This window comes from Symphalangus syndactylus, chromosome 16, assembly GCF_028878055.3.
Source record: "Symphalangus syndactylus isolate Jambi chromosome 16, NHGRI_mSymSyn1-v2.1_pri, whole genome shotgun sequence".
Classification (NCBI taxonomy): domain Eukaryota; kingdom Metazoa; phylum Chordata; class Mammalia; order Primates; family Hylobatidae; genus Symphalangus; species Symphalangus syndactylus.
Genome location: NC_072438.2, coordinates 101,596,117 through 101,622,550, shown reverse-complemented (window position 1 = coordinate 101,622,550; position 26,434 = coordinate 101,596,117). Strand labels below are relative to the sequence as shown.

The window sequence follows — 26,434 nt, the reverse complement described above, 5'->3', positions numbered from 1 at the left end:
AGCTAAAGCACGGGCATTTGTAATTTCAATAGTTGTTCCCAAACCTCCCAGCATTAGGGTTAGAGTCCCTCAACAGCTCCTCCTCCCCACGCCCCAGCACTTAGTGTATTTCAGATATTGGTGATTTTAATTTGCATTCTTGTGTCGTGAGGTTTAAGAGCGATTTGCATTTCCTTTTCTGTGAACCGTGTTTACATCTTTTGCTCATTGTTCTAGTAGATTGTTTATGTTTTGTGCCTCTTGATTCGTAAGAGCTTGGAAACTAGGAAAATTAATTTTTGAATGGGTTTCAAATACTTTACCCCAGTTTTGATTTTACATATAGTGTTCTTTGCCATGCAGAAAAAATTAAATTTGTATGAAGTTGAATTCGTCAATCTTTACTTTTGTGGCTAATTTTATATCACGATGAGGGAGATCTCCCCTACTTCAAGTTTATAGGAGAATATTCCCATTAGTTCTCCGAATACATTCCTTAAAATATATGTATTTATGTTTAAAACTTTTTAGCACTTGGGGAAGAAAGAGGGAAAAAAGAAAACCAGTTGTGATTTGAGGGGCAATGAAAGACAGTGAATGACTTGAATAGTCGTGAAATGTTTTCCAACTCAGACACACACCCCCACTGCACGCACACACTAGGCAAGGTGATGGAGGCTGGCGTGTCCAAGCATGGGCATCTCTGAAGGCTGCCATGTCTTTCTCCATGGAGGGGCTGCTGGCACATGCAGGGGTCCTGGGAACCCCTCTAGGGACCCGCTCTGGGAGACTGGAGGACAAAACACTGTTTTAATGTTGAGTCTGGGCGCCCATCCTGCACCCCCTCCTGGGGTGGGGGCCCCCTCCGCTCTGGCCGTCCCAGCTGTGGCCCTCGATGCACCCGAGGGCCGTGTCCAGTGCTCTGGTCTGGCCAGCTCCTCTGCGGTGATGGGGGATGGGTCTGTGTGTGCCCCAGATTTTGCCTGGAAGGGGTGGCTGGTAGAGGCTGTGGAGCGTGCCATCGGAGGTGGAGTTGGTCTAGAACCTGCCCTTGAGAGGCCCCCACAAGGACTGAGTGCAGGGGCAGCTGATGTGGGGGAAGCCGGGCGGCTGGCTGGGACAGCCCTCCCCTTGGCAGTGCCCTTGACTCCCGCCCAGCCTCGGTATCCTTTGGGTGACATGGGTGATCCTGAATCCACAGCACTCTCCCAGGAGTGAATGCCCTGTGCCACCAGCAGCCTGTTTGATGCTCCTTGTCTTCTGGGATTCCCCGGAGTCCTCAGAGGGACAGTGCCTTCAGCTCATGACACTGTGGAAGCCACAGGGATTCCCCCCCTTTTTTTTTTTTTGCGTTTTGATGTTTATTGAGTATAATTGAAATACGTGTATTTCAGCTGAACTGCACATTTAAGTTGTGCAGTTGGGTCCGTTTTGACATTCGTGTGCATCCGTGAAGCCATCACCAAAATCGAGAGGAAGCGTTTCCATCACTCCACGAGCTTCTTTGTGGCCCCTCGTAATTCCTCCCTCTAGCTCTGCCCCAGGCAACCTCTGATCTGTTTCCTGTCACTGTAGATGGTTTGCTTGCCCTGGCATTTTGTGCAAATGGAATCACACAGCGCTTTGTCTGTCTGCGAGCACTTGGCATAAAGGTTCTGAGATTCATCCATGTTTCTAGCACCAGCCATTTGTTCTTTTTTATTGCTGCAAAGTGTTCTTTTGTATGGATAGACCAAGTCTGTTTATTTACCTGCAGATGGAAGTTCAGGTTGTTCTCCGTTTTAGACTGTTACAAATAAAGCTACCATGAACATTTTTGTACAAGTCTGTATGTTTTTATTTCTCTTGGATAAATACCTAGGAGTGCAGTTGCTGGGTGACACAGCAGGTGCATGTTTAACTGTTTCCAAAGCAGTGGTGTCATTTCCCATTCCCAGAAACTGTGTGTGAGAATCCCAGTTTCTCTGCATCCCCGCCAGTGCGTGGTATGCTCAGCCTTCTTGGTTTTGACCATCCTCATGGGTTGGTGGTATCTCATCAGAGTTTTAATGTGCATTTCCCTAGTGACTAATGGTGTTGAGGATATCTTTATGTGCTTCTTCACCATCCATATATCTTGTCTGGTGGTGTCTGTTTAAATAATTGCCTGTGTTCTTATTGGCTTCTTTGTTTTCTTATTATTGAGTTGTAAGAGTTCTTTACATATTCTGGATATAAACCCTTGTTGTGAATATTTTCTTCCAACCTAAGGCTTATCTTTTCAATTTTCTTAATATTGACTTTCAAAAGACATTTGAAAACCTTTTGGCAGGGCGCGGTGGCTCACGCCTGTAATCCCAGTCCTTTGGGAGTCCGAGGCAGGAGGATCACGAGGTCAGGAGATCGAGACCATCTTGGCTAACACGTTGAAACCCCATCTCCACTAAAAATACAAAAAAAATTAGCTGGGCACAGTGGCGGGCGCCTGTAGTCCCAGCTACTCAGGAGGCTGAGGCAGGAGAATGGTGTGAACCCTGGTGGCGGAGCTTGTAGTGAGCCAAGATCACGCCACTGCACTCCAGCCTGGGCGACAGAGTGAGACTCTGTCTCAAAAAAATAAGTAAATAAATAAAAAAGAAAAGAAAAAAAAGAAAACATTTTTTTTTTTTTTTTTTTTTTTTTTTTTTTGAGACGGAGTCTCTCTCTGTCGCCCAGGCTGGAGTGCAGTGGCGCAATCTCGGCTCACTGCAAGCTCCGCCTCCCAGGTTCACGCCATTCTCCTGCCTCAGCCTCTCCGAGTAGCTGGGACTACAGGCGCCCGCCACCACGCCCGGCTAATTTTTTTGTATTTTTAGTAGAGACGGGGTTTCACCGTGGTCTCGATCTCCTGACCTCGTGATCCGCCCGCCTCGGCCTCCCAAAGTGCTGGGATTACAAGCGTGAGCCACCGCGCCCGGCCAAAAGAAAACATTTTGATGAAGACCAACTTGTGAGGTTTTTGTCTTTTTGTGTTCTAAGAGTCCTGTGACTACCCCCAAGGTCTGAAGGATTTTTGCATGTTTTCTTGTAAAGTTTTATAGTAGTTTAAAGCACCTTGAAGTCTATACTCGTTTTTTGAGTTAATTTTTGGGTATTACATGAGGGTAGAGCTGGTGTCCATTTGTTTTCTTGGATATACAGTTGATCCAGCACCATTTATTGAAAAAATTTTCCTTTCCCTATTGAATTGCGTTAGTATCTTTGTGAAGTAAATTGTCCAGTGAAGACCCAAGGAAAACCAGTGTGTCTATTTCTAGACTCACACCATTCTTTTCTGTTCATTTATACTTCTGTGTTTTCTCTAATAACCAAATCATCTTTAATAGTGTAGCTTTAGAGAGGGCTTAAACTCAGTAGGGTAGGTCCCCAGCTGTGCCCTTCTCTTTAATTGACTATTCTAGGTCCTTTGCATTTCCATGTAAATTTTAGAATCAGCTTATCAATTTCTGTAGAAATTCCTGTTGGGATTTTAATATGATTACATTGAATCTGTAGATCAGTTTTGGGGAGAATTGCGATCTTAACAATATTGAATCATCCAATCAAAGAACATGGTATATCTTTCTGCGTATTTAGGTCTTTAAATTTTTCTCAGCTCTGGTTTGAGTGTCTTTTGTTAGGTTTGTTCAAGGCATTGCATATTTTGGGGCCTCTCTTTCCACCTGAGCTGGCTTGGGGCTCCTCCGACACCTGTTTCTGTGCTGACAGGCATTGGTGAATCCTCCTGCAAGTCTCCCCTGCCCTGGAGTGAACTGGAGCTTCTCCTGCACGCCCTCAGGGCTTCTAGACTTCTCGTATCCTGTCCGTGGTCTGCGTCCTCCTGGCTGTCCTCTCCCCACTGCCATCAGCCATCTCTCCCATCTCCCTGGTGCCCCCATTCTGTGGCCTCTCCCAGCTGCTGTCTGCCCACTAGGTGCTCCCCTTGTTTTCTGGGGGGGTCTTGGGTGTGCTTCACTGACAGGTGGGCCTCTCCAGCCAGGGGATGCCAGTGCACACGAGAGCAGGTCCAGGTCATCCCCGATTCTCCTGCCTATTTACGTCTTGGCTAGCAGCTTGAGTAATTTTTGGTGGGTGCGACATTAAAAAAAAAAAAAAAAAAAACAGAAAGTGGAAAGAGAACCAAAGATAAGACACAGAATGGGAGAAAATAAATACAAATCATATCCTCAATAAGGGCCTGGTGTCCAGAGTATTTAAAGAATCCTTACAACTCAAAAACAAAAAGATAAACAACCCAATTTAAAACTGGGCAAAAGACTTGAATAGCCATTTCTCCAAAGAAGATATAAAATGGACAACAAGCATTTGAAAAGATGCTCAACATCATAAGTCATTAGAAAAATGCAAATCAAAACCATAACAAAATACCACTTCACACCCACCAGAATGGCTGTAATAAAAAAACCCAGAAAATAATAAGTATAGGTGAGGATGTGGAGAAACTGGAGGCCTGCTACATTGCTGGTGGGAAAGTAAAATAGCGCAGCCACCATGGAAAGCAGTTTGGTGGTTCCCCAAAAAACGAAACTGAATTAACATATGGCCCAGCAACTCTACTGCTAAGTATATGCTCAAGAGAATTGAAAGTATGTACTCAAACAGAATCTTCTAGATGAGTGTTCACTGCACCGATATTCACAGCAGCCAAACAGAGGAGACAACGCAAATGTCCATCAGCAGGTAGATGGATAAAGGAAGATGGCCTATCCATACACGGGAATATTACTCAGCCCTGAAAAGGAAGGAAGCACAGACAGCTGCAGCAGTGTGGGTGAACCTTGAAAACATGAGGCTGTGAGAAAGAAGCCGGCCACAGAAGGCCACGTCTTGATTCCATTTCTCCACATGCCTTTAGTAGGAAGGTCCATGCTGAGAGCTGACTGGGGGCTGCCAGGGCTAACAGAAGGGGAATCTAGAGAGACGGCTGATGGGTAAGGGGTTTCCTTCAGGGTTGGAACTAAATAGAGGTGAGGTTTGCACGGCTTAGCGACTGCCCTAAGTGACATTGAACTGTTCACTTTTAAACAGTTAGTTTCATGTTATGTGGATTATATCTCAACTGAAAACAGCAGCTCTGGGTTTGGCACTGTCAGGCTGCTCTGTGACTGGTTTATGGCCTAGGTCGTTAGACAGTGAGAAATGGAGTTTGTGCTGTGGAGTTCCTGACAGAACAGATTGTTTCAGATTTATAGCTTGCACATGTCAGCTCACTCATAAGTGCAAACACCTTAAAAAATAAGGAACTTCTTGACAAAAGAGACCCAAACCCCTGGAAACAGCAGGCTCACTCTTGTATGTGCCAAGGTCCCAGGAAGGGTTAGTGTGGAAAGTCAGGTGGCCTCGTTCCTGTGGTCCTGTCGGTAACTGGTACCTGCTCAGTCTCCCCACGCATTCCCAGTGGACTCCATGCTGGCTGCCATCTTTTCTTTCGCATGATTGCATGTGGAAATGATATCTAGAATGAGACGGCAGTTGAGATGGCTTCAGTGCAGTGATGGTTAAATAGGTCAGCCGTGGGGGACGGTCACTCTGAGGTTAAATAGGTCAGCCGTGGGGGACGGTCACTGTGAGGTTAAATGGGTCAGCCGTAGGGGATGGTCACTGTGAGGTTAAATAGGTCAGCCGTGGGGGACGGTCACTCTGAGGTTAAATAGGTCAGCCGTAGGGGATGGTCACTGTGAGGTTAAATAGGTCAGCCGTGGGGGACGGTCACTCTGAGGTTAAATGGGTCAGCCGTAGGGGACGGTCACTCTGAGGTTAAATGGGTCAGCCGTAGGGGATGGTCACTGTGAGGTTAAATGGGTCAGCCGTGGGGGACGGTCACTCTGAGGTTAAATGGGTCAGCCGTAGGGGATGGTCACTGTGAGGTTAAATAGGTCAGCCGTAGGGGACGGTCACTGTGAGGTTAAATAGGTCAGCCGTAGGGGACGGTCACTCTGAGGTTAAATGGGTCAGCCATAGGGGATGGTCACTGTGAGGTTAAATGGGTCAGCCGTAGGGGATGGTCACTGTGAGGTTAAATGGGTCAGCCGTGGGGGACGGTCACTCTGAGGTTAAATGGGTCAGCCGTGGGGGACGGTCACTCTGAGGTTAAATGGGTCAGCCGTAGGGGACGGTCACTCTGAGGTTAAATGGGTCAGCCGTAGGGGATGGTCACTGTGAGGTTAAATGGGTCAGCCATAGGGGATGGTCACTGTGAGGTTAAATGGGTCAGCCATAGGGGATGGTCACTGTGAGGTTAAATGGGTCAGCCGTAGGGGATGGTCACTCTGAGGTTAAATGGGTCAGCCGTAGGGGATGGTCACTGTGAGGTTAAATGGGTCAGCCGTAGGGGATGGTCACTGTGAGGTTAAATGGGTCAGCCGTAGGGGATGGTCACTCTGAGGTGAGAGGGTCACGTGAAGCTCCTGTCATTTTAAGGTAGGTTGGGTGAGTGGGGTCAGCTCCCTCCCTCTCTGGGCTCTGTGGTGTGGAAGCTCCACAGGTGGCCCCTTTTTGTGGGTAGAGCAGGCCTGCCGTGGCTTATTAGGAGAATTGGGTGACGGCCCTCACTGCCCCTTTGTGGGGCCCCAGAGTGGCAGGCACCCGGTCTCATTTGCCCTGGGTATTCTCCCCTCAGCCCCAGCACGTACAGGAGAAACTGAAGCTCGGAGCGGCCTTGGGCACAGCCCGGCTGATGCCAGGAGGACCTTTTCTGGAATGTGTTAGGTTTTGTTTAGACACCAAGGAGTCCCCTAAGGATGCTGAATGAATGTGGCATTTTCTATGCTCACTCTTGCCCTGCCAGCCTGGGGCCAGGCGTCTTCCTCCCTCCTCAGGGATCCGTAGTGGAGAGGTGGAGAAATGTGCCCGTCTCACAGCTGGGGGCCGTGCCCTGTCTCCGTGCTCTGAGCTGCGGTTCTCAGGCTGGTTTGCTCCTTCTCTGTGCGTCGCCTCCAGATACTGAGCTGTACTTGGCTGTTGTGTGCTGTGGTTTTTAGTGTCTATGTCTTGAGGCATGGGTGAGCTTTAGTCCTCTTCCCGCCTTTTGTCCTGGCAGCAGCTAAGATGCTCCTAGTAAGGTCACTGCAGAGGACGGTCTCTGCCCCAGGGGGCCCGTGGCTTCTGGTGGAGAAGCCCACCTGACCCAGACCATCTCCCCACAGGAGGCCCGCCGTGGGGGCAGAGAAGTCCAACCCCTCCAAGCGGCACCGGGACCGCCTCAACGCCGAGTTGGACCACCTGGCCAGCCTGCTGCCGTTCCCGCCTGACATCATCTCCAAGCTTGACAAGCTTTCTGTCCTGCGCCTCAGTGTCAGTTACCTCCGGGTGAAGAGCTTCTTCCAAGGTAGGACTCTCATCTGCGCCCACCCGTTCACTTGAGTCAGGCTGTGTCTCCCCTGAGTCCACCTGGGGCCTCGTGGCCAGGTGAAGTGTGTCTGGTGGGTTGCATCATGTGCACTCCCTTCTTCCCCCACGCTGCCCCCAGAACCTGGAGACTTGGCCCCTGGCTGGGAGCTGGCTGGGCTATAGGTTTTCCCTGGGGTCAGATCTGGCCCTAGCTGTCCTCGACACTCTCACGGTGGGGGCCTCACCCCAGTTTGCTGGGATGGGCCAGTTTGCGCCTGGGGTCCTGGGTTTGCTGAAGCTGTGCAGCTCCTGTGGGAGGGGCTGGGGCTGTTCCTCCTGGTGCTGGGCCTCACTGGGGCTTCCCCACAGACCCCAGCTCCAGGGAATGGGGAGGTCGGCTTTGTGGATGAGCAGGGCTGGGCATGGTCAGGAGGCTGAGGCAGCTGACTAGGTGGGACCCGGGGGCTGCCCTGGGGTGCCGGACGCCTCCCCCTGCCCACGCCAGGCCCTGCCCGGACGCAGCTGCTGGGGCTGCCCTCTCGTGGGGAGGGGCTTCTGAGGCTCCTGCATCTCAGGTGGGGCCTCCCCAGGCCTGTGCCCTGTCTGTCCTTGGAAGCATGGCGTTTCCTTAGATTTCCGGTTATTGCTGCCCTGGGAGCTGGGATCTCTCTAGAGAACTCGCAGGTGTAGACCGTGGGGCCTTTGACGTTGCGGGAGGGTGGGAGAGAAGCTGCTTCCAGCTTCCGTGTTGGGTGACATGCCTGAATGTGGTTTGATTGCAGCACTTTTAGAATTAAAAACCCCGTGACCAGCAGCGTGTGGCAGTTGTGCCCGGTGCCTGCACACCTGAGTTTGAGTCAGGGTGGGGGTCTCCTCTGGCGGGGGGCGTCTGTCTCAGGGTGCGAGAGGCTCTCAGTGCCTGGGCCCCTGCAGGCCTCTGTGCACCCTCAGACACCCCCAGGGAAGGACGTGGCCCATGGGATGCGGGAAGGAAAGCCACGGTGATGCTCAGCATCACACGCTGTGTCCTGCCAGTGCCGGCCCCACACTGAGGGTCTTCCCCGGGTCCTGGCTGGCCGCAGCCCCCGTGTAAATCAAATCCCACAAAATGTTAACAGAGCTTATCTGAGTGGTGAGGTCACAGCAAGTTTTAGTTTTACATTCCAGGTTTTCTAATTTTATGTTGAAAACTATTAATTTTATATTTATCTCCATTCCCAGCCTGGGCCTCCCGGTGCCCAGGGCTGCTGGGTGGTGTTGGACTCAGTTTACCTGAGAGACCTGGGGTTTGCCATATGTGCAGGATGGCAGCTTTTCCAGGAGGGTTAAGATGTGGTGCAGTTGGTGTGGTCTGGTGTGGTGGAGCGGGCACCACCCTGCACGCACCCAGGCATGGGCACCAGCATGGAATTGAGGGCAGGCTCCCAGGTTTGCCTTCTGGGACACGCCTCTCATGGATGGCGCAGTGTGGCTCAGCAGCGCCAATGGCAGAGGGCAGTCCCCGTATCTGGACAGCGCAGGAAGGGCTGGGGCAGCTGGTGGGGAGGCTTTGTCCCGAGCTAAAGACCTGGCACATTGGCTTCCTCCCACCAACACCGCACAGCCTCACCCTCTCGCTGGGAGGTTGGAGGAGAGGCCAGGTCATTTCCTCTCTGCACAGGTCCCACTGTGCCCAGCCAGGCCAGGGCTTGACAGCCTCAGAAAGTCTGATTCTGATGTTTCCAGCAGGTTTGGACACCTGGTTCTTCTTAACCTGCCAGCGAGTGAGCTTCCCATCCTGCTGCCCGCCCCAAGCCGGGGCAATGGCACTGGATGGCCATCCTGTGCAGGGGCACCCTGCATGCCTCCTGCTGCCCTGCCAGGAGGTGCCCACCTCTGCCGCAGCTGCAGTGACTCTCAGGAGCCACCGGCTCACGAGAGTGCTGCAGCTTTCACAGTTAGGGAAATAAACTTCCTGATTTTTCTACCAAGGATTGTGAATTTTGTGATCCCCTTCAGGCTGTACATTTTAGAGGAAATTCTGAAAACTTTTCTGAAGTCATTTCCACTGTATAATTAGAAACAAGTCAAGCTATAAAAGTTGGATCTTAAACTATGCCTCTTGACTAAGAGATGGGTAAGCTAATTTCATTATGGCTGCCATAAAAAGTTGCCTTCGGGAAGGACATGAACCAGGGTGATGATGGCCTGAGCATTTGCTTGTGATGTTTAATGTTGACCTTCGTGGATTTTTAGAATGCAGTGATTTATTTTATTTTTGTTTGGAAATTGGCACTTTAAGTTATAAAACTCTTAGCTTCTACCCTTCTCTTGGGTGACTGTTAAGGTCGGGATTTTCCACTCTTGGTGATTTTACTATTCACACCAGGGGAAGTCGGCACAAAATAAGAGGGAAGGAGGTGGTGCGGAGTAGACGGTCCGCTGCCACCTTGAGAGAGCTCTCTGCCCTCCTGTTGCAGGGCATGGAGGGGAGCTGGGCCCCTTCTAGGCTGAACCCTGGTCACAGCCTGGGACGTGGGACCCTAACACTGACCAGGTCCAGAAGCCCCAGCTCTGTTGCTGAAGCCCAGCTGTGGGTCAGGACACCCTCCCAGAGCTCCTTGGGGGTGCCTGCGTTTGCCAGGACTGCTGCAGTCAGCAACTGAGGAAAAGCGCCCGGGAGTGGAGGCCCTCAGGCACCGAGTCCACCGGGGCCTGGTATGCGGCTGTGTCCACCTCCACGCGTGGGGCCGGAGTGCTGACGGGGCACCAAGGTGTGTGTTCTTGTTGCTGTGTAGAGAAGTGTGGAGTAGAACAGTCCCAAAAACAAAGCAGGGAGGAGAGAAGGTGGCACAGCCTCACTCTGAAAGCCTGGGGATTTTCCTGTCAGGATGACGCTGCTCCCTGCTCCCTCCACTCATCACCCGCAGCAGCATCAGAGTCCTCTTGTTCCTTTGCATCCGCCGTGCTCCACTGTGGGGCCTGAACACACACCTGTGTCCATCCTGGAGCCCCTCCTGGGGTCAGTCCTGGCTCTGAAGCCCACCCGGGCTGAATGGGCACATCCGCTTCACCCCACCCTAGGTGGGCAAGAACAGAGGCCCCACAGCGCCACGAAGTGTCCTGGGATCTTGAACTCTGGAATCCCACGCTTGCTAGCAGGTAAAAAATTCCATGCTCCTTGAGATTATGAGTGATTGTGTAAACCCAGGCCTGAAGTTATACTTTATTAAGCCAAATCGTGCTGATTTTCAGCTTTCACTGAAGATTTACCTTTTCCTTGATGATCATTTTATGGAGTGGATGTTTGTCTCGTCCCTTCACCTATTCATATAGTGAAACCCTAATTCCCAGTGTAGCTGTATTTGTAGGTGGGGCCTCTTAGGAAGAAATTAAGGTTAAACGACATCATAAGTGGGGGGGGCCTGAACTGATAGGACCTGTGTCCTTAAAAAGGAGACACAAAAGAACCCTCTCTCCTGCTCTGTGCTGAACACCCCCTAAAGAAAGGCTGTGAGAGAACACAGGGGGAAGGCAGCTGTCTGCAGGCTGGAAAGAGAGCCCTCACCAGAGCCAAATCAGCTGCACCCTGATGATGGGCTTTTGGCTCCAGAACTGTGGGAAAGCCAATTCCTGTTGTTTAAGCCCCCAGGCGGGGGTGTTTATTATAAGCAGCTCAAGCAGAGAAGTGGGGTGCCCTGTGGGGTGCCCTGCACTGCATGCCACATACCTAAGAATGTGGAAGTGACTTGCAGCTGGCTGGTGGGTGGAGGCTGGAGGAGTTTTGAGGTGTGCGCTAGAAAGAGCCCTGATGGCTGTGAAGCAGTTGTTGGTAGAACTATGGGTGTTAAAGGCGTTGTTGGTGAGGGCTCAGAGAGAAGAGCATTGTAGGGAGAGCTGTGGTCGTAGAGAACACATGTACCCCATGAGCAGAACACTGATAGAAATGTGAGCATTAAGGCAGATTCTGGTGAGGAACGTGCCCTTGAAACGCGAGGAAAGTGATTCTTGTTATAAAGTGGCAAGGACTTGGCTGGACTGAGTTCTAGCATTTTGTGGAAAGCGGAACTTGCAAGTGATGAAATGGGATGTTTTGCTGGTGAGATTTCTAAGCAAAGTGTTGAAACCCTTGCTTCTCCTTACTGCTTATAGTGAAACATCAGAGGAGAGAGATACATTGAAGGAATTGCGAAAAGAAAAGCAACCAGAACTTGAAGATTTGGAAAATTCTCAGCCTATCCACATTGCAAAACATGAGAAAGTGGGCTGGGTACGGTGGCTCACACCTGTAATACCAGCACTTTGGGAGGCCGAGGCAGGTGGATCACGAGGTCAGGAGTTCAAGACCAGCCTGGCCAAGATGGTGAAACCCCATCTCTACTAAAAATATAAAAGTTAGCCGGGCATGGTGGCGGGCGCCTGTAGTCACAGCTACTTGGGAGGCTGAGGCAGAGAATTGCTTGAACCCGGGAGGCAGAGGTTGCAGTGGGCCGAGATCTTGCCACTGCACTCCAGCCTGGGTGACAGAGCGAGACTCCGTCTCAAAAAAAAAGAGAAAGTGTTCTGGACAGACTTGCATGTGGCGGAATGACCATTTGGTAGGGAGACTGGGTGTGAGCCAGGAGCCCAACCAGGAAGCCTCCTCAGCAGAGGCCAGGAGTGGGGATGGGACCAGGCGCGCAGAGACACTGTCAGCTTGGCCTAAGGAGAACAGGGCGGGAGGTAGTGCTCACCAGCGGCCGACATGTTTCATCTTTCCAGAAGGGAGAGAGTATGCCTGGGGGTGATTCAGAGGTAATCGGGTGCCACTTCCACCATAGGCACAGGGCAGGGCTGTCTCTTCCTGGATTTCGGAGAATGGGGCCACTGCAGAGCTGGGGAAGAGGCCGGGCCTCTGGGCAGAGCATGGAGCCAAAGAGGGTTGTCCCCAGGCCTCCAGGTCTCAGGGGCTTTGCCTTGCTAGATGTGTGACTTGCTTGGGACCTGTCTCCCCTCTCTTCCTTCTGGGTCCTGCCTTTTGCAATGGGGAGTTCCATCCCATGCCTGTTCACCGTTGTATTTTAGAAGGACATGGCTTGTCTGGCTTCACAGGTTCTTGGCTGGAGAGCAGGTCTGCTTTAGGAGAAATTGTACCTTGAGTCTTATCCATTTCTGATTTAGATGGTAGTTAAAGAAACTTTGGCTTAGACTTCAGAGTTGATGCTGGAATGGGTTAAGACTTTTGGGGCTGTTGGGATGGAATTAATGTATTTTACATGCGAGGACATAAATTTTGGAGGCAAAGATTGAATGTTATAAACTGAATGTTTGTGTCCCCTAAAACTCATATGTTGAAGCCCTAGCCCCTAGTTTGGCTGTATTTGGAGAAGGGGCCTCTAAGGAAGTTAAGTTTAAGGTTAAATGCGGTCATAAGGACAGAGCTCTGATCTGATGGGATTAGCACACGTATAAGGAGAGACATTGGAGGGCTCACTCTGTCCACAAGCACAGCAGGGAATTCATGTGAAGATGCAGTGAGAAGGTGGCTGTCCACAAGCCAAGAAGAGAGCCCTCACCAGAAACTGAATTTGGCGGCACCTTGATCATGGGCTTCTAGCTTCCAGAACTGCAAGAAAATAACTTTCTTGTTTAAATCATTTTGTTACAGCAGCCCTAGAGGCTAAGGCAAGCCCCCATGGCAGGGCCGCAGGTCTGGGACTCGATTTTTCTCATCTTGCGGTGGGCATGGGCACATGTGGGTCGTGTGCCTTCCAGCTCTCCAGGCTGTGCTCCAACCCTTTCCCTCACCTCCTTCCTCTCTGTCACTGGTGCTTTCTGGAAGATGGCTTCCCCTTGGGGAGCATTTCATGCAAAGACTCACAAGTTTAAAATAATTTAGGGTATTTCTCTGTACTTAAGAGCCAGGAGAGGATGAGAGTTGGTCCTGCCCTGATGCTGTGAGGCCACTCCTGCCTCAGACCCTGAGGCCCTCAGGAATGGTTTCTCAAGCACTGTTTCAGTTTATGGCAAGATCACTCGTGATTATTTTAGGAGCTGATTTTACTTTTCCTACCTCTTTTAACTGCTTCCAAAAGATGAATCTGGCCAAGAAGAGCAGGGGCTCATTCACTCATTTACTCACTCATTCCTGGTGCTTGAGTTTATTCTTGAAGGAAGCTGGCCAAGGATTGACAGAAAACAACTTTGATTTTTCTCATGTCTGCCCCAGCAAACCTCCTTTGTGGACTGATTCTCCTTCTGTGCCTGGAAGAAACTGGGATAATCCCAGGACTTTTCTGGTCCCTTCTAGGTAATTCAGTGTCTCCCACTAATGTGGCCCCAAGCAGGCTGGGCTTGTTGATTAGTATAGGTCCAGCAAAACAGTTAAAACTCTACATGTCTTCCACATGTGAACCTTTTCCCAACCTCACCTGGTGCTGTGGCAGGTGGGAGGCTGGGTGCCAGGCTGGCTGCTGCCCCCTGGGTCCTCCCCCACTGGTAGCTATGGCTTCCAACCCTCCAGTGGGAGGAGCAAGAGGGATAAGAGGTAAGGACAAGAGAGGTTCTGTATGGCTGGCATGGCAGAGAGCTGGCACATGAGGCTGGCAGGGAATCCAGGGGGCTCCGGGGGCATTCTCATGGTCTCCTGAGTGACCACCCTACCCTGGGGTGTCTGCCACAATTGGCCAACTCAGGAGGTGCATCCTCTCCAGCTGGTCCCTTACACTCACTTCCTTAGCCCGAGGTGGCCATGGTACCTCTAGCCTCTTGCTAAGGTCTGCCCTCACATCTCCGGGAACCCTTCTGGGCAGGATTTAAGACATCCCAGGCCAGTGTTCAGGCAGTATGACCCCACTTGGTCCACAGGAAATGTGCACCTTTGATCCACTGAGTTAAGGTTATTTCCACATGCAGCCTAGTTGCCTACTGGGAGCTCCAGGAGTCAACTGTTGCCCTTTAGATTTCTTGAGTGTAAGAGGGATACCAGGTCTCTGCCCCCCACCAGCCTCAGGAGGCACACAGTAGGCACTTGCAGGCCTCGTGAAACCCCTCTTGGAATGAAGTGAGGAGAAAGCTGCCCATCCCTCTCATGGTGCAGGTTGGGTGAGGACAGACTGAGAGCACAGCCCCCCTCTCCCAAGGAAGCCCTCCTGTCAAACTTGAGCTCTCATCTTCAACACCTCCTCTACCTAGATCACCCAGAATTTCACATGGGAACAATTGGCACTTCTTGTCTTGGGGACTCAGCGAAAATTCAGACCAGGAAAGTTCCATATTAACATCCTGTTCTAATGCAAGTAAAAAAAGAGCTGCTATGGTCTTAGGTTCTTGGTATTTAGAGTCTAGTGAGAGAATATTGGCTACTTAACACAGTCTCTTCCATTTTCAATATGTAACTGAGGAATCCTTCTACTGATAACAGCCAAAACTTCAAGATAAAATATTTTAAGCCTTTAAAAATACATTTATGGGCTGGTAGGAAATTAAGGAACAATCAGAGACCAAAAACTAAGTGAAGCTGAGAACCCAGAGATAACTTTATTAAAGGAAAATATTAAAGATACACTTCATGCAGAAGGAAGAGAATTCCAGGTGGAAGATTTGAGATGCAAGGGGGAATGAAAAACAAGAAGGTGGTGACTATATGGGTAAATCAAATCAAATCAAACACATTGTGTTAAATAATAATGGTGATATAAGAATTTTAAAAAGAGAAATAAGTATATAGTCATAATATGATACAAATTTGAAGAGGGTGATGAGTTAAAAAGTCCTAAGATTCTTGTATTAACTTTGGAGGATGATTATCTAATTTGTAATAAAATTTTCAGGATAATCATCAACCATAGAAATGGGGTTGAAATTTCAAACTAATGGAAAGAAAAAAGAATGAGAAAATGTAATCAATCAAAAGGAAAAGACTAGAAAGAGAAGGGAAAAAAGAAACACAAAAGAGGTGGAACAAAAGTCCAAATATATCAGTAACTACAATAAATGTAAATGGAATAAACATAACAATTAAAAGATAAAGATTATTAAAGTGGATTACTATTTGCTGTTTACAGAAGACACACCTACACTCTAAGGGTACAGAAAAGATGAAAGTAAAAGGATTGGAAAGGGTATACTGGGGAAATATAACTGAAGGAAATATGATGAATCTATATTAATGTAAAAAAATTGATTTTGGGGTAAAAAACATCACTGGAGATAGAGAAAATCACTATGTAATGATTAAACAATTCATTTCATCAAGCAGATAATATAATTTTGAATTTTTATGCTTTCCATAACATAATTTCAAAATCTATAAAGCAAATATTGACAGGACTATAAGGAAGAATATATAAATTCATCATCAGAGAGAAATGTTTTAAATACTGTAACTCAGTATTTTATAGAAGAAGTAAATAAAAGCCAGTAAAGTTTATAGAACATTTGAACAATGCAAAGAAAAAAAAGATTAATTTAGTGGACATACATAAAGCAGTTTACCCCCAAACTACAGAATTCACATATTTTCAAAGCCCACATGGAACTGGTAAATATATGGAAATCTTATTGGCCAATAAAGCAAGTCTCAGTAAATTTCAAAAGATAAAATATTGAAGGATAATGAGGTGGGAACTCAATGCAAATAAACTAGAAATCTGTAATAACAGATAACTTGAAAACCTGTATATTTGGAAATAAATAAACACACTTGTATATAACGCATAGGTCAAAGAAGAAAACATGATGTAATTTAGAAATATTTAAAATGTGTGGGATGTAGCCAAAGCAACACTTGGAAATAAATAATCTTAAGTGTTTATGTATAAAAGAAGAAAGGCTAAATATTAATGAGCTAAGCATTCAATTTAGTTCTGATAAAGAACAGTAAAATAAAAAGAGAGTCAAAGAAAATTATAAGAGAAGATATTGATGGAATAGAAAAGAAACATACAATAGAGTTCTTTTAAAATGATAAACTTTACAAAGATCTGGTAAAACTGATCAAGGAAAAAAGAATAAGCAGTATTAGGAATATAAAGAGGAGCTATTATGAACAAAATGCCAATAAATTTGAAGTTTGAAAACATAAATGAAAAAATTCCTAGAAAATATAACTTATTAAAACTGACTCAAGAAGAAATAGAAAACCTGAATGTCATAGGACCATTAAAGAAATTGATTCAGTTGTTTAAAATCTTCACACAGAGAAAATCTAGGCTCAGATAGCTTTAAAGCAATTTCTACCAAATAGTAAAGAAAAAAATAATTCCATTCTATTGAGTCGTGTGATGTTGAATTGGAATTGGAGGTATTGGTGTGAACTCATGGTTTTCAATATATAAAGAGAGACGTGAATATGTATGTAAAATGTGTGTACACTCACCCCCCCCCCACACACACACTGTCCACTGAGAGAGCCTCGGAACAGTGACACCCCAGCAGCAGCAATCACACCTAACATTCAGACGTTGGTTTCTAAATGCCTCTTGCCATTAAAAGGAACTAGGGCTTTTGGGGCTCTTTCAAGAGCTGGAGCAAAGTACAAGGTATTTTGTACTTACCTTATGCCAGAAAGCAAGGCAGTGGTCACCAGCGATGAAGATATGTCACAGGACACAGAAGCTGTCTTGAAGGGGCTCCCACTGGCCAAGTCTGGGACAATTTCATCACTAAAATGAATAATGATAGTAATGGGCTATACCCCAGTGAATAAAATACGATTTTATAGGGTCACATTTATATAAATGATTGAATAAATAAGTAAATAAGTTTTTCCTCACAATAGGCTAATTAATGACTATAAGAAGAGAAATGACTATAGAAAGAAGAGGTGAATTACAAGTCAAATTACAATGCCTGGTGGTGCCATATTCAAGCCACACCAGGCTGGCTCATCCGGTCCCCACGGCCACCGCTGCCCACTCCTCTGTGCCCTTGACCATGCACTACATTTGGTAACCATTACAGTCATAATTCAGGCAAGAAATATCAATTGGTGCTAAAATTAGTGGTGAAAATGGGGTGAGACAGGATTTTTGTAGTCTTAAACAAAATATCTATTAATTTTGAAGCCGAAAAGCCCAGCATTCACTGTCCTAAGTGATGGATCTGACCCTGCCAATAGTGGAATAAGCCGACATTATGCACCACGCAACAGGATGAATGAGTGGAGCACGGCATTGCTTTGCTGATACTCCGGCTGGAGGTGCATAACTTCGGTCTAATCACGAGGAAACACCAGACAGACCCAAACTGAAAGGCAGTCTGCAAAATAACTCACCTGTAATCTCCAAAAAACCCAGCAGGCCGTGAAAGCCAAGGAGATACTGGAAGGGATGGAGAGGTGGCAGGGACTAAGGCAGCATGGCGATGGCTGCTGCCGCAGTCCAGCACCACCTTGGCTAAAAGGATGTTATTGGGACACTGGTGAAACTCAGTGGGGTATCTGGGTGCTTTATATTATTCTTACGGCTTTTCTGAAAGTTTGATACCATCTCAAAGCATAAGCAGGAGGAACAAGGAAAACTAAAATGGTAAAGTTGCAGGGTGTTTATATGAGCTCTGAAGTGAGTCCTTGGGGGGTCGTAGCAGAGCCCCATCTGCTCCCACCCGGGAGGAGCTGGGGGGAAGAACAAGTGCCCAGGGAGGCAGGGGGAGAACGGGAGTTCGTGGGCACGTGGTGGGCCCTCAGCATAGCCAGATGTGGGACAGCATCGTGTGCATTTGTGTGTTTGTGAGGCAAGTCACATCTTTTAGGAGCACTTGTCATTTTGGGCAGCTGGGCCTTTTGCAAAGAGAAATGTAAGAATAATCAACACCTTCCTCACCGCCCATCACAACCACCCTGCCCCACAGACACGGGTCTGAGCCGTAGTGCATGGTCAAGGGCACAGAGGAGTGGGCAGTGGTGGCCATGGGGACCGGATGAGCCAGCCTGGTGGGGCTTGAATATGGCACCACCAGGCAGTGATGCCACGTGGGCCTTGCTGGGGGCGGCATCTGAGGCTCGGCACACCTGTAGCTTTTGAAGGCCATGCCCTCCTGCTGGGTCTCTTGTCTTCACCCCTCAGGAGGCCTTCCCTGGCCTCACTTTTAATATCATAGCCTCTGCCCCTCTGACCTGACACCGTCCCCTCTGCTGCTCATTCTCTCCTAGTGCTTAACTCGTGTGTTGCTGGTTCTGTCCCCCTCCTTCTCTGTTGTATGTCCAGGATGGGGGTTGGCAGTGGCAGATGCCAAAGACGTGGATGACCACACGGGCGAATGAAGGCCCTTGTCCTTCAGGAGGCCCTGGGCATTGGACACCGCAGGCCCTGAGACATACGCAGTTCGGTCTGCATCTGTTGATGGTGAATATTGCAGGACTGATAGCCACTGACCGCCGGTAGTGATGTGTGAGGACAGTGAAGGCAATGGTGATTCGCAGGCAGGACAGCCCCATATGGGTGTTAGTTGTAAATTCATGGTTACGTAACTTAATAGATTTACTTACAAATTCACTATTTATAAGCAAATCAGAGACTCTGACAGCTGAGCTGGCACTCCTCGTTGATGTGAAAGTTGACAAGCGAGGCAGCATTCATACCTGTGGGTAGAGGGCAGAGGACGCAGTGAGGGCTTGGCGCCCTCTTCTGCAGTAGGGGAGGCTGGTGGGGCTGCTCATGAAGGCTCCCTGGGTGTGCACCGTGGCACTGTATCCTGCCTGAGGGCGTGGGCCAGGGTGCTCTCCAGCTACGGCCGCGTGGGGTTAGTGGCCTGCAGTGTTGACCACTCACTCATCTGTACACCTGTGCACCGCACACTGATTCACTGAATATTTGGTTGTTAAACAGCACCAGCACAGTGTTTTGGGTTTTGTTTTACAAAATGTTTCTTGAACCCTTGGCTTGTCCCTGCTGTGCTTTTCTTTGATATGTTGAAATGTAACAAGAATGCCCAAATAGTTTGCTTATACCAGATGTTTCACATCATGAAGAGAATATGGATTTGCGATGTGTGCAACTATTCTTTTTTTCCCCAAAGAGCTATTTTTGGTTACATCTTCCACGATAACGTGGGGTTCCAAGGCCATGGTGTGTTTCCTCTGCAGGACAAGCCTGTGACTCTGGTGACCGCAGAGCCCCCCTGAGGCTCCCGGGTTCTGTGATCTCAGAAAGTGGTTAGAGACGCATTCTCTTGACCAGAGAAACGCGTGGGCACTGCCAGCTGCAGCCTCCCCAGTCCTCGCTGGCTCAGAAGAAGTGCATTTTTTTGTGGTTCATTTTGCACCATAAGGAAGTGTGAAATCTCTAAAGCTCTCTGGTGCTTTTTGAAAAATCTGGAAATTCTTGCTATAGGAAATTCAACAACTTGACGCAGTATATGTCTTAGGGGTGCCCCCTGTTTTGTAAATATCGTGTCTGTGTGAAATGAGTGTGTTTATTTATACTCCTGATGCTTTTTCTTGCTTAGGGGAATTTGGGACTTTGAAGGACATTTTTAACCCCCTCTGCCCCACAAGCTGTAACTAAGGATTTTGGAAGGACACTCGCCCATCCAGCACCCACTTACTGGGACCCCTTCTCACTTGCTGCTTCTCTTTGCCCTCAGTGAGCACCTTGAATGCATTCCCTCACGCTCTGTTAAATATACACCCGCCCATGTGTCAAGAGCAGCGCGGCACAGTCATCTGCTTCTCACACTCTTCCTCACACCCTCCCTCTTCCTGGGCATTCTGTCTTAACCCCCCAACCTGGTGCCGGCTGTTTCCTGGGACACCTGAGGGCTCTCCGGGACCCTCGCAGTCCTGGTCCCCTCCCGCCCACGGCCTGAAGGGGCAGCTTTGTCCCACAGGGTGGACTTGCCTGCTTTGCAAGGCTGGGGCGCATGCTCCTTGGGGATGAACAGACCTTTAGCTAGGCGAGCATGCAGCACAGCCCGACTCAGGAGCTGAGGCCTCCCACCACACGAGCCTGGGCTCCCTCTGTGGTCACTTGCTTTGCTCTGAGTCTTTGTCACCTGCCTGAATGCTCCTGAGGCCTCCTAGGCCACTGGGGAGAGCTGTGCTTGTCCCACACTCTGGCACAGAGTGTCTGTCCCAAGTGATTCCTCTAAACCTTTCCTGTGCAGAAGCTGGGACAAATTCTGTGCATCCCGGTGCAGAACACACCTGTTCAGAAAGTAACTGGGTGGTGAGGAGTTTCCTTTGAAAATACAATTCGTGGCCATCAAGAATCACTAAATGACATTTTCTTCCAGAATGTACATATTACAATTCATCTTCAAAAGGCAAAACGGTTTGTCATCCAGTTCTTGAGAAGTGAAGGAAGGCAGAATTTGAATGTTTGAAAGCCTTGAGGCTGTGATCCCCTCCTTTGACGTAAAACTTGCAAACGCATTTGTAGAAATGGTTGGGGTGTGAGAGCAGGGGTCAGAGGTGCCCTCTTGGGAATGTCTTGGCTCTGAGAGCACTGCCCTGTCCTCCCAGGCCCTCGCTGGTGCCCCGTCCTCCCGGGCCCTCGCTGGTGCCCTGACCTCCCAGGCTGTCGCTGGAAGCTCTGCTCATTTACTCCCCTTGTTATGGTTGTGCTGCATTTCCTGGATCCACAGTCAGGTCAGGCAATTCTGTGGAGAGCAAGCGTCGGGGAAGGGTTGGATGGACGTCCCAGGCTTCTCAGAGCATCCCATCCAACTCCTGGATGGGAGAGGTGTCTTAAGGGTCCCTCAGGAGGGAGCTTGAGCTGGGAGCAGGGGTGAGTGAAATCAGGTTCAAGGGAAATTGTCACCAAGGTCATTCGCCACCCCCAGGACCCTCAGAGTCTCACAGTAGGTGCAGCCCCAGGCAGGTGGTGGTCCGCAGTGGACAGCCCCCAGGAAGGTGCAGGTGACAGGGGTGGGGTGGACAGCCCATGGGAAGTTGTGGGTGATGGGACAGTCCGCGGGAAGGCACAGGTGATGGGATTGGGGACAGGTCTAGGGAAGGCACAGGTGATAGTGTGGGGTGCAGGGGGCAGCCCATGGGAAGGTGCAGGTGTCAGTGGGGGGAGGGGGGCACGTTCCCGTCATGCTTGTCCGACCTCCCTGGGTTGCTGGAGGAGGAAGTAACCCAGAGGAGGCCTGCCTTGGAGGTACCCAGAGCACAGAGGCCGGGCCTGGTGTGGAGCTCTCGGCCGACCTCGGGCCAGGCTTTACAGGGCATGTCAGTTAGGGCTCTGCAGAAAAACAGAACTGACCGGAGACAGATATGGGGAGACTTATTATGAGCAGGTGGCTCAGACAGCTGCAAGCTGGAGATCCAGGAGAGCCGAGGTGTAGTTCAGTCCAAGCCCAGAGGCCTGAGGGCCAGGGGCACTGGGGTAAATTCCCTCCTGTGGCCGGAGAAGGGGAGATGAGCTGATCCGGCTCAAGCCGTGAGTCAGGAAAAAGGGGTGATTCATCCTGTCTAGTTCTCTCCAGCCGCCCACAGACTGCCCAGCCACACTGGGGGAGACCACTGGCTTCACCGAGCCCATGGATTCAAATGGGACCCCCATCTGGAAACACCTCCCAACATAGCAGGCACGATGTTTAATCAGAGCACCCAGTGCTGCAGGTGGTTGACGTGTGACGTGGGTCAGCACACTAGGCCTGTGTCCTCGTTAGCTCCAGGGCCGGCTGTGACTGCCAACAGCAGCTGCCCGTCTGAGTCAGGGTTTCAGTCCAGCCCTCCTCTAGGCTTTCTGAGGGAGTCTCTGGGGCTCTGAAGTGATGAGCTTGCAGGTGGTGGGAATCCTGCGTCCCATTCCCTGGGCAGGTGCAGCAGGGGCTGGCAGGCTGCCTCATGCATGGGTAAGCCCCCGTGTGTCCCATACTAGGACTGAGCATCTGGGCCCACCTGTCCTAGACCCACCTGTCCTGGGCCCACCTGTCCTGGGCTGACCTGTCTTGGACTCACAAGGTGGCTCTGACTGTCCTTCCAGGACTGTGGAACCGACTCCCGTGGTCACTGTTGAAGCCCTCTGTGGTGAAATGCTCCCAGGAGCTGCAGACTGCCAGGCAGCTTTACTTAGGACGATTCCCTTGAGGGAGTCCTAAACCGAGTCAGCCTGGGGGCCGCCTGCTCCTCTCTCCCTTACGCCCGTCTGTGGAGTTCTGTCCCTTCGAACGAGGATGCTTAGGGTCGATGTGCCTGGTAATGGCTGAGTGAAAACGATGGAGAAGAAAGGGATCCCGGGCCTTCCTCTCGAATCTGGCTGCTTGCACCACTCAGGCCCTGCCAAGGGCTCTGCAGAGAGGCAGGCAGTCCTGCCAATAGGGACCTTCATGAAGCACCCACATTCCTTACCACCTTCTCCCCTCACAGGAAGGAAGCGGCAGGGTTTCTGCTGGTTGAGCTCCTCCTCCAGGCTTCCTGGATAGGAAGCAGTGGTGCTGCTCAGCACACAGCCCCTCAGTGCCTTCCCTCCTCCTCCAGGGCTGGGGTGGGCTGGGGGGGCCACCCCTGCTGATCCATCCCTTGGCTTCTGGGCCCAGCTCCCCTGACTGCACAGAGGGGACTGTGGAGCTGTGGGGTGGGGCCTCACGGAGGCGTGTCCTCCTTCCCAGCCAAGGTGCTGGAATCCTGACTGTCACCTGCCCCAAATCCAGCCTGGGCCCTGTCCGCCCTGGGATAGGTCATAGGAGGCCTGAGAACCCGGTCCAGGCTGCGGTTTGGGTGAAGGACAAAGGGACGTCTCTTCTACCAGCTTTGCCTGTTCTGCTTCTTCTGTTTCTTCATCTCTCCTTCTTTTCAGCTCCCCCTGGGCCCAACTCCCTGTCCAGCACTGAAGACCTGAAATGGACCTTACTCAGCCCTGCACAGAGCAGGAAACTTCAGCCGCAGTCGCTGCACAGGGCTGGGGTGGAGTGATCTCCAATGGCAGGGGTGTGTGATCTCCAATGGCAGGGCTGACCTCCCGCCCTCCGTCTGCACCACCTCCCCCGCCCCTACCAGGGAATTGGCTTCAGGGGACTGGGAGCAATGTGGCTTCATTTCTGGGCATCATGGCATCACCCAGACGCAGAGCTGGACCCGCCTTCTGGCTCCTCCTTCACCAGGGACAGTGGGTCAGACCAAGTCACAGGCCCAGGTGCCCATGGTGGGGGCCAGATGGGGTGGCCTTGGGTTCCCGGTGACACCTTGCTCTGCGTCTTCTCTGTGTGAAGAAACAGAGGGCCCTTAGCAGGACCCCATGGGAAGCCTGAGCCTCCAAGGGAGCCACTCTGCTCCAGCCCTTGCTGTGGGCACAGGGTCACCCGAGGCCTCCGTGACGACTTCACATTCTCGCTGTTCCAAATGAGCCCCTTCTTGGTTGCAGTGAACTCTGCAGCCGTGGGCGGAGGGCTGGGAATGGCCCTGAGAATCTCTAAGGTGGCTGAGGTTCTGCGCGGTTGGCAGAGTGCTGGCAGGACACAGAGGTTGCCCAGGCTACAGATCCAGGTTCAGGCCCAGCCGTGTGGCCTGTGACCTCTCAGAGGGCGGCCCTGCCCCGCGGCCCTGGCCCTGCCCTGCGCCCGGCTGGGTCTCATCTGACATGCGGCCTTCCAGCCTCTCATTGCCCAAGGGGTGGGCCCTGGGAGTGGTCCTGGCAGGGCCCCTCTCTGCAGACCCTGCAGGACCAGCAGGTCGGGCGGTGGCTGGGAGGCAGGGAACAGGTTGGCCTCTGCGGTCTTGGGTGCACAGAGCTCCTCCCGCCCTGGGCCTGTGGGCCCCCTCCTGCTGGCCCAGCTGTGCCTTGTGAGGGCCACGGTGATAGCCCACTCTTCTCACCAACGCCCAGGAAGGACACCGCGCTCCCAGCTCCCGTCCTCCCCATCCCCTCACCACGGGCAACTGCGGTGGCTGGGGGGAGGGGCGTCTCTCCCCACATCACAGAGGAGGAAACTGGGGCTGGAGAGGTGGGGGATGGGGGCTCCCTCCCGGGGCAGACCCTCAGGTGGGACCTCCACAGGCTCAGGGAGGGCGGGGGGACCTGGGGAGGCCGTGGCCGGGTCCGCCCGCCCCGTGTGCACCCGGAGCGCCCGCGCGGACCCCGAGCCCCATTCCCCGGCACGCGCCTGGCGCTCCCCGCGCTCCTGGGGCTCCTGGCGCCCTGCCCGGGCGGGCGGGGGCGGGAGAGCTGCTCGCACGCGAGGCCTGGCGGGCCCCATCGCGTGACGGCGCCGGCGGCTGCGGGGGAAGTGGGGGGAAGTGGGCGGGCGCCCGCGGGGGGCACGCGATGCCGGGAGGGGCGCGCCCCCGCCCTCGCACCTACGCGCTTCTCGGGGAAGAGGCCGGGGCTGCCGGGTCCGCGGGGCGCATTGCGGGTGGGACGGGATCGGCTCCGCTGCGGGAGCGACCCCTGCAATGGGGTTTGGCTGCACCGACCGCCTGGGTGGTCGGTCTGTGCGCGGGTGACCGAGGCGTGCGCCCACACCCGCGCCGCCCCAGCCCGCGGACCTCGGCGGGGAGCGCCCAGGGCCAGCACGGGGGTCTCACGGGGCGAACCCAGCAGCGCCTGTGTGGGGCCGCTCCTGCCCGGGTCTCTCCTCGGCTTGGGATCAGCTGCTGGGACACCCGGGGCGCCTCTTGCACTGGCTTCTCCTGGGTCTGCACCTGGGAGAACGATCTTGATTTTCACTGTTAAAAGCCTTCAGCTTTCTGAACATGCGTGTTGTGTGAACTGTGGAGTGTCTGGCTGAGCCTGGAGGGCAGGAGGCTAGGATGCTGGGGTTTCCAGGTGGGAAGAGGCCGCCCTTGCCCAAGGGATGCCCCCACCTCGGTGGTCTGTTCATGCTTCCTCGGAATAGTCCTGCTTTGTGGCAGAAGAAATGGGGCGGTTTTTGTTACATTTAGTGCAGTGAACAAACATCCAGTTTTTACCAGCTATGGGAGTTCAGGGAGAAGTGAGGGCTTAGAGACCAGGGAGGGAGGGGGACAGAGAGGCCAAGTCCCAAGGCCACCCGGTGCCACCGTCTCCGGGCTTCTGGCTGCCTCACCTCCTCACTCAGGCCCTCGCCCCCCACGGACACCTTAGCTCGTCAGCATCCCTGCAGCTGGCACCTCAGATTCTGAATCAATGGCTCCCAGCATGGCCTTTCTGGTGGAGGGTGGGGTGCTAGCCCAGTCCAGCAGCCGGTTCCGGGGTCCTGGCCTGATGGGGAGCAGGTTAACCCAGCGTCCGGACCCCACCTGTGCTCACCACGGCCTGGGGACACCACAGACGCTGGTCCTGTGGGTCTGGGGGCTGCTGGCCCAGGGACTGCGGGGTGAGGAGAGCTCAGAGGAAAGTGTGAACCACTTTGACTAGCAGGTGGATGCCTTCATGGAAGTCCAGGAGGATTCCTGGGAGCAGGAGCCAGTGGCCCCCGATGAGGTTCAGGCCACACACATTTCAGAGCACTCTCAGGTGACAGACACAATGCCACTGGGGCTGGAGATTGGAAGTCCAGCCCACCCTGAGCGAGACATTAAGCTTTTATTCAAGTGGTTATTCTGGTTCTTGAAATATCCAGCAGCCTCACATCATTTTGGGACTGTGATGGGCTACAAATAGACACATGCAGTTTTCGATGAGGCTGTGCCCCTCAAACTTGATTTTCTGTCTGGGTCAGGCTGTTGCTGAGCAGTGGGGTGGAGGCAGCCAGGAGTCTAAGCTCGGCCCAGCGGGGAGTGGGCGGGGGGCTGCTTTGGAAAAGGCTGTGTCTCCCTAACCCGTGGAAGTGGGCGGATCCGGTGAAGAATGGCCGCCTGGGCTGTGCCAGGCTGGGAACCCCGGTACAGCCTGCCCACCGTGAAGGATGGTGTGCTGGCCTTTAGGTGCCATGCGTGATGACAGTTTCTATGCCATCTCAAGGTCAGAACTGGTGGCAAGGTCGCATCTGCTGAGCGGACACCACCTGTGGCTTCAGCTGAGGATCCAGGAGACGTGGGAGCAGCAGATGCGCCCCTGGCTTTGCTGGGGTGCGCTTTGTCCACGCCCTGGGGCCAGCTGCTTGCTGGGACACCCTTGCCCCTCGGTCCTCTCAGAAGCTGGGGAGGGACATCCCTCCCATGTCTCCAGTGCCCATGAGGACACTGAGTGGGCAGTGAGCACCTGTGCTGGGTCCAGAACTCAGCCCTCGGCCAGCTGGAAGGTTAACGTGTCATCTGTCCCCTTCTGCACCCGAAAATGGAGAA

The 26,434-nt window shown here is 51.8% G+C and overlaps 1 protein-coding gene across 7 annotated transcripts in view; it reads left to right on the top strand.

Moving 5' to 3' along the window:
* AHRR (aryl hydrocarbon receptor repressor) overlaps positions 1–26,434 on the top strand; it is a 111,418-nt gene that overhangs the window by 25,252 nt on the left and 59,732 nt on the right. For all 7 annotated transcript variants that reach the window (XR_010116280.1, XM_063619615.1, XM_063619617.1 and 4 more), the window contains one exon: positions 7,143–7,324. Coding sequence is in view for 6 of the 7 variants with exons in the window: in XM_063619615.1 (XP_063475685.1) it covers positions 7,143–7,324 (182 nt within the window). In the remaining variant the exon portion in view is untranslated. The remainder of the gene's footprint in view (positions 1–7,142; positions 7,325–26,434) is intronic.